General features: G+C 39.2%; 1 protein-coding gene across 1 annotated transcript; it reads left to right on the top strand.

The window, feature by feature from the left end:
* The first annotated feature begins 397 nt into the window (after positions 1 to 397).
* Positions 398 to 6,729, top strand: LOC110201193 (cyclin-dependent kinase inhibitor 2A-like). The gene is given in 4 exon segments (XM_020976695.2): positions 398 to 836; positions 839 to 1,029; positions 4,602 to 4,902; positions 6,525 to 6,729. Coding segments are annotated over 3 exon segments (600 nt in total). The 5' UTR covers positions 398 to 718; the 3' UTR covers positions 4,893 to 4,902; positions 6,525 to 6,729.
* Positions 6,730 to 7,751: the final 1,022 nt, after the last annotated feature.

Here is a 7,751-nt window from a genome sequence, read left to right as displayed (position 1 = left end):
CTAGTCTAATTCCCTCATCTTTCAGGTGAGGACGCTGATGCTCAGAAAAGTTAAACACAATTATTAAATAGCAGAGCCAGGATTCAAATCCATGTCTTCTGTCCCCAAAATCAAAGCTCTGGTCACTACATCACGTTGCACTCCCATTTAATGGGGAAGTGGGTGCTGACGAAGTAATAAAGTTGATATAAGCAGTATGTAGAGAACCTGAATTACTTCCGTTCAGTAACTGTCTCTGAGCTGAGCTCAGTTGGTATTGAGCTCTGACACAGTCACAGAGCCCAAGCATTTTTCTGTATAGAAAGCAATGAAGAAGGGGGAAGGGGGATGTCGAAGGGGAACGGTTATTCTCTTTTTGCTTCTTACTTCCCGTCACGCGGTCTACTCACCCTGCTCATTGCCAAGTTCCTCTATAGTTAGTCGCCAAGGTAGAATTTTACTCGTAGAATAGAAAGAGGATGAAGGGTGAGATTTCACAAGCTATCACTGTAGCTGGCTTCTATATAAACCCAGGAAAGAAAAGTTAGTGACCTAGGGAACAAAGCCCTACATTTCTGGCAAATTTCCCCATCTCCACCCTTTCAATCCTGGCTCACCCGCCTCCCTCCTCCCTGCTTCGCTCCGCCTAACCCCGATCCGTCCCGCCCCCCACCTCCCCCTTTTAGGACCGGAGGCAAAGGATCAAAAGAAAAAAAATAATAATGGTGAAAGAGTTGCTATGTTCCGCAAATCAGAAGGGACTGTTAAGAAGGAAGGAGGGGTTGAAAAGTTAACGGGGGTGGAGGAGGAGGGGGAATTGGAGGGAGAGAGAAATCTGGCTTTATTTAATTCGGAGGGAGTTGTGAGGGTGCAGTGTACTGCAAAGAAACCAGGATGCACAGAAGGCACAATTCAGAGAAAAGCATGAAACCGTCCGTAGAAAGACTAACAGAAGCTGCTGCTATGGGTCGGACTGAGGTAGTAAGGGAGCTCCTTGAATCAGGCACTGATCCCAATATCGTGAACCGCTTTGGCCGGAGCGCCATTCAGGTAGAGGGAAAAGGAAATGTTCGAGAATGAGGGTGGTGGAAGGGAGAGAGAAAGAGAGGGGGGAAGGAGTTTTACAGAGCTCCCTATAAAAGGGAATTCATCGTAGGGTTTGAAAAATGAAGTATTGATTCGAATTATTCGCAGGGGAAAAAAGTTTAAAGAAATGGTAATTTTTTTAAAAATGCATTCGTTATTGAGTGGTGTATGTCTCTAAATAATGAACTACATAGTTAAGGATTGCAGATGATGATGTATGGAATAATTCGTATATATATAAATGAAACATCTTTTCCCGATTCCAAACCTAAAAGATTTAAAAATATAGTTCACAGGGGAGAAAATTAACAATGATAAATATGAAAGTTATCTTATAAAACCTAATTTATTGTGGATCTGAGGTGTGGGGTGGGGCAGCATGAAGATATTTTAGTTGCAAGATGGATGACAATGGTAAATGATCAGATATTGGGGGAGGGGCAGAGAAAATGCTTTCCTTTTCAAAATGTGACCTCGAAAGTAATAATTGTGTGTGTGTGTGTGTCCCTGCATGTATAATTGAAGCTATCTCCAAGTCTACAAAAGCACTAAATTGCTTCCACTTACATTTCCTGAAATCTAGGGATAAACTGTTACCCTTTCAGGATTCCAGGATTATGTTAGTTCAGAGTTTACTAATTTCGTGTGAAATTATTTTGGCTTCTGCCCAAGAAAACAAAGAATAAAAACAAACAAACAAAAAAACCAAAGACTCCCCCTCACAAATGAAACCTCTTTTCCCTGACTCCAAAACACTACAGGATAGAAAAATGCAGTTCATCGGGGAGAAAATTAACAATGCCTAGCTTATTGTGGGTCTCAGGAGTGGGGTGGGGGGTGAAGATATTTTGGTTTCGCGGTGGATGGATAATCAGATATTGGGGAAGACGGATATAAAATGCTATAGTTATATTCGTTCCTTCTCAAAATGTGACCTCGAAAGTAATAAACGGTTCACCTTTAAGATAGAAGCTGTGTCTATTGTCTGCAAAAGTATTTTATGGTTGTCATTTCCCACTTATGAATTATTTGTCCCAGTAAATGGTTGAATTTTTAAAATGTGTCTATGTATTTTAATATTTTAAGTATGTCACTGAAACAAAACGGCGTGTTTCTTTTAGAAAAAAGTTTTTTGAAGACTTTGAAAAATTGCTTTTGAAAAAAAGGAAAGTGAAGAACAGAAAGTGACTAGGATTGTGTTTTGAAATAATTGATTAAAATGCAGTCTTCAAAAAGGCTATATTTAAATGACCTTTTTGAAAAGTGGAGAGAACTCGAAGGCATCCAGAACTTGGATACAACCCTGTGGTCAGCTTTTTGGATTCAGACGAGGTAGGGCAGGTTAGAATTGGCTGCTTTCTACGTTGTTGGAAACAAGTTAATGAAAGCAAGTATCTTTTGAGTTGTTTTTAAACACTTCGAGGTTTTTAAAAAACACTTCCAACAAATATTGTATTGTTTCTCTCTCATTTGTGAGGTGACTGAATCACGACATCAAATATTTTACATAGAGTTAAATGAGAGGTAATACAATGATCGTAATCGCAACGTAGCATTTTTTCCCTTGAATATCTAATTAGGTTCCCCTAGATTACCATCTAGAATTATTGAAGAAAATTTAACTTAATGTGTTCAATAATTTTACTATTTCCAATGAATGTCTAAATGAGTATTTTCAACAGCTTTACTACTATTTGCAATGAATATTCAACTCCTTTAGTATAATTTGTAAACCATTTGGGATTTAATTGGTATTTAAATATGCAAATTAAAGTATTAAGGGGGTTGGATTTAATGATCCGGTCCCCAAATCTCTTAATTTTTGTTGTGGTTATTAGTTTTGTAAGCTGTGTATGAGTGTTGAAGTTAAAATGCCACCTAACTGATTTGTAAATGAAACTCATCAAACTAAAATCCATGAGTACTGTCCTTAAACTTATTACTTTGGGAGGTTATATATTTATTCCATTGATGTGGCCATAATTCAAAGCACTTCTCTGGAAATTATTTTTAAAGACAGTTTACAAGTCTTACTGCATCATAATCATTTCTGCTGTCTATGAAATAGATGTATGCCTGAGATAATCCAAACTAGCTAAATAATAAAAGCTAAATTAAGCTAGGTTTCTTTTTAAGTTTCAGGATTTCCTTTTTTAAAATTAGATACCAAGACACACATGAGCTGTGCAGAGCTCACAACTTGAACAGCCATCTGCTGCATGAATATAGCAAAATCCCAAAATTCATCTTGCAGCCTGTTATTTATGAAAAATTTATTCAAATTTTAGCATTTTCAGACTTTAAAAAAATATTAGTTTTAATATCTACCCTCCATTATAATAGCCACCCTCTATTATAAAAGCCACCCTATTTTCCAAATGAGTGCCACTTGTACAAATGTAGTTATTTTCAAATGTATAAATTCACGACTGGGACATTATATTTTTATTTAAAAGTTCCACAGAAGAATTTGACAGTCCAGACTTTCATATGCAAGTCATGACAAGTTATTTTTTTCTTTGAAAAAATAATTAAAGCCAATTTTAAATGGGATTACCCACATATCAGTACAATACAGTAAAATTCAGCATAATACAATAATGTATGTATTTGACAACCAAAAAATAAATTCCTTCAAATAGTCTTGCATCTACTCTGGCTTCATACTTCTTTTTCATGGCCTGAAATCATTTGAGTGGCTGGATTGCTGAACATCCTTGGGATAAGGAGTTTCACATTAGGACTTAGAAGTCCTCTAGGATTGGGATTCCATTTATTAACAAGAAAATTGGAGCCCTAGAAAGTAATTTGAATTATCTTAGACTATAGGAGTAGTAAGTAGTTGAGCCTGGATTCAAATGCAGATTCTCTGACTACAAATCTGTGGTTCTTTTCACTAAATTTTAAACTGAATTTAATTCAATTTACATGAATCTAGATTCCTCAAGGACTCAGTAGTCTGATCTGTTTTCAAGAGCCCTACACCTTCCAGTTCCTGTAAGTGTGATGAGATCTTGGGGGCAATTCTTTGCCACTTTAGTGGTTCTGTGATCTCACCGAAGTGTATTCTCTTCAGTAAGGCTAATTGGAACTAATTCATGCCGTCTTACCTAATATTGCCTGGACAACTCAGAGAGTATTGTTACATCAAAATTAAAATTAACTAGTATCTTTGTTCTGAGTTGTAAACAACGCCTCAGGCAAATACGTTTCCCGCTCTATTAGTTAGTCTGATGTACAACAAAAAATGCATGCATATATCTATGCTTAAATTCACTCCCTCTTTGCCGTTTTTCGTATTGTAGTACTGACTTTTCCCAACTTTCTCCCGTAAGAGTTGTGCGGTGTCTCACCCATCCTTAAATTAAATTCAACTTAATTTTTTTTCCCCAAAGCACCTTTTTGTATATAAGATACTGTATTAGGTGCTGGGATACAGAGATAAATAGAACATAAACCTCACTTCTTGAGCCTTATCGTGGGAATTTTCCCAAGCTGCTTTGTTAATGTGTCCAACCCTGCCATTTGTCCTCTAGGTCATGATGATGGGCAGTGTGCGCGTGGCAGAGCTCCTGCTGCAGCACGGAGCAGAGCCCAACACTCCAGACCCAACAACCCTCACTCTACCAGTCCACGACGCTGCCCGGGAGGGCTTCCTGGACACTCTGATGCTGCTTCACCGGGCAGGGGCACGGCTGGACCTCAAGGACGCCCTGGGTCGCCTCCCCTTGGACCTAGCTGAGGAACAGGGACACCACCTCGTGATCACATACCTGCGCGAGGTGGTGAAGGGAGGAACGAAATCCACCCCCCAGGATGTAGAATAGGATCCTCCAGGTGAGTCCAAAATTTTTTAAAAAAGTGTTTACAGAACCTCTTTGGTTAGGACTGCCATTGCTTTTTCCCTTCCCTAGGACCATCATTTACTAAATATATATTAAGTATAATACATATTAAGTATATTAATATATTAAGTATAATAATAACTACCATTTATGTCGCTCTTTAAGGTTTGCAAAGCGCTTTATAGATTTCTCATTTGTTTCTCACAAAAACCCAGGGAAGTAGGTGCAATTATCTCCGTTTTACAGATAAGAAAACAACCTGAGGGAAGTTAATTTTACTTTATTATGATTTGCCCATAGTCACATAGTTTGTAAGAGTCTCAAGCCATATTCAAACAACAGTTTCCCGGACTTCAGGTCCAACACTCTATCCACTATAAAATGTAGCTACCGTGGAATGCTCGCAGGTTGCTTCTGTGGCTACTGAGGTCAGGTGTATTCAGAATTGAGTGCAGCCAGAGCATAAATATGTTAAGAATCTATTCCATGTGACAGATGATTTTTTTTAGAGGTTGTGGGGAGTAGTGAATAGAGAACCCTGTTTCGAAAAGACCTAGGTTCAAACGCAACGTTTAAGAAAGACTCAGTGACCGTGCTCTAGTAACTTCTAGTTACTAGTCTAGTAACTTCTCCATGCCCTCCAGGCAGCGCTCTAAGACTATAAATTGCAGCGCTTTTACTTTGGTAGACTAAAGTCCTCACCGAAAATTTCCTTTCACTGTCTGTCCCACGACCTCTTCACTGTAGAAATACTAACTAGGCTTTCCCAGAACCGGTTTTCCCTGCCTTGCCTCTTCCTTCCATAGCTGTGCACAGTGGGCGGATAGATTCTATGCTCTTCTCAAAGTCGTGGAAAGAGGTCTGTAGTAGAGCCGACACCGTTTGTAAAGCCGAGAAGAAGGGAAGTAGGTGCAGCTTTTCTAAATCAGCTTCCTTGGTTTTGTCCGCTTTCCCCCAATGACCAGTGGAAAACTTCATAGTGGGGGTGGGAGGATCCATAAAGACGGATAGCCCACAGAGGAACCGCTATCTAACTGAAGGACGAAGAGCTGCGGTTAGGGACGCCGTGCTCTGTTAGAAACCAGGGTTCTCTTATTGTAATGGAGGGATTAGAGTGGGGAATGGCGGAGAGAGGCAAGCTTCAGAGCAGTGGCGTGCCCTGTGGCACTTGTTTATGAGTTACTCTGGTCGGTCAACCACCTACTCTGAGCTAAGCATGATGCTCAGGGCTGAGATTGCCCCACCACCCCATACCAAATGCAAAAAGCTCTGCCCTTGGGGAGCTCACAATCTAATGAGGGAGACAACATTCAAACAACTTTGAACAAATAAGATATATACAAGATAAGCCCAAGTAGGAAGAGGAATTCTTAGCACGATACCGACACTGATATATGCAGTAGTCCGTAGATTTAACGAAGGTGATGTTTTCAAATCCCATGAAAGGAAAATGACTAGCTCCTGGCAGGCAGTAAGAAGAGCTTGTCTGAGTTAAATGAAAGCTGGTTCTTTGTAGCACTTTTGGGATTTTGGATGAGAACTGGGATGGCATAAGGAATGGCATTTGGCTGTTAGTCCTATGGAGTTTTCTTAGACTGCTCTTTTCTTTTGTAGATTTCGATATTCTCCATAAACTTAGAAGGCTTTCTAGAAAGTTGGAAGACTGAGTCCCAACAAAGGAGTACCTACCCTCCGCCTTCCCTGGAGCAACTTCAAAAGGCTCAGTTCTACATACTTGCTTTGCCTTCAGTTAAACCTCGCTTAGCGGTTGTTCCGGGGTAATTTTTAAATAAACTTGCTTCTCTCCGAGGCCCTGAAACAGCAGTCTCTATCATTCTTACTTTGGCAGCCTCCCAGTATGCAGCAGTTGGACTCAATAAGTGTGTGTGTATATGTGTGTGTGTGTGTGTGTGTGTGTGTGTGTGTGTGTCCCCTACTTTTCATGAACCCATGGACTATGGTCCATGGTGTTTTCTTGGCAAAAGATATTGGAGTAGCTACATTTCCTTCTCCAATGGATTAAGGCAAACAGAGGTTTAGTGACTTGTGTAGGATCACACAGCTAGTAAATGTCTGAGGTCAAATTTGAACTCAGGTCTTCCTGTCTGCAGACCAGTGCTCTATCCATGCAACCACCTTATAGGCAAAGAGGTTAAACGACTTGCTCAGAGTCACACAGATAATAAGTATTCTGAGAATGGATTTGAAATGAGGGCCTCTTAACTCCAGTCCCAGTGATCTATTAGTGGATAGAGCCATCTAATTGCTTTATTTATATAATAAACATTAAAATTATTTCCATATCTTTTACATTTCAATTATTTGTTAGGGTTTTCTTGCACACAGAGTCATAGAAATCAGACTTCTCTTTGCATTCATTTTTACTCAGCATTCGTTTTTTAAAAAAAAATTTATTTAGTATTTCATTTTTCCCGATTACATGTAAAAACAATTTTAACTCATTCTTAAAACTTTGAGTTCCAAATTCTCTCTCTTCCTCTCTCCCCACCCCATACCCCTCTTTGAGAAGGCTAGCAATTTGATATATGTTATATGTGTGTAGTCATGCAAAACATTTCTGTATTAGTCATGTTGTGAAAGAAAACAGACCAAAAAAGCCTCAAGAAAAAATAAAGAAAGTAAAAAAAGTATGCTTCAATCTGTCTGCAGACACCATCAGTTATTTCTCTGGGGATGGATAGCATTTTTCATCATAATTCCTTCAGAGTTGTCTTGAATCCATGTATTGCTGAGAATAACTTAGTTGTTCACAGTTGGTCATCTTACAATATTGCCTTTGCTTTGTACACAGTACATTTCACTTTGCATCAGCCCATGCAA

The sequence above is a fragment of the Phascolarctos cinereus genome, unplaced genomic scaffold, assembly GCF_003287225.1.
Source record: "Phascolarctos cinereus isolate Bilbo 61053 unplaced genomic scaffold, phaCin_HiC Scaffold_4;HRSCAF=312, whole genome shotgun sequence".
Taxonomy (NCBI): Eukaryota; Metazoa; Chordata; class Mammalia; order Diprotodontia; family Phascolarctidae; genus Phascolarctos; species Phascolarctos cinereus.
This window is presented reverse-complemented; position numbering and strand designations above follow the sequence as displayed.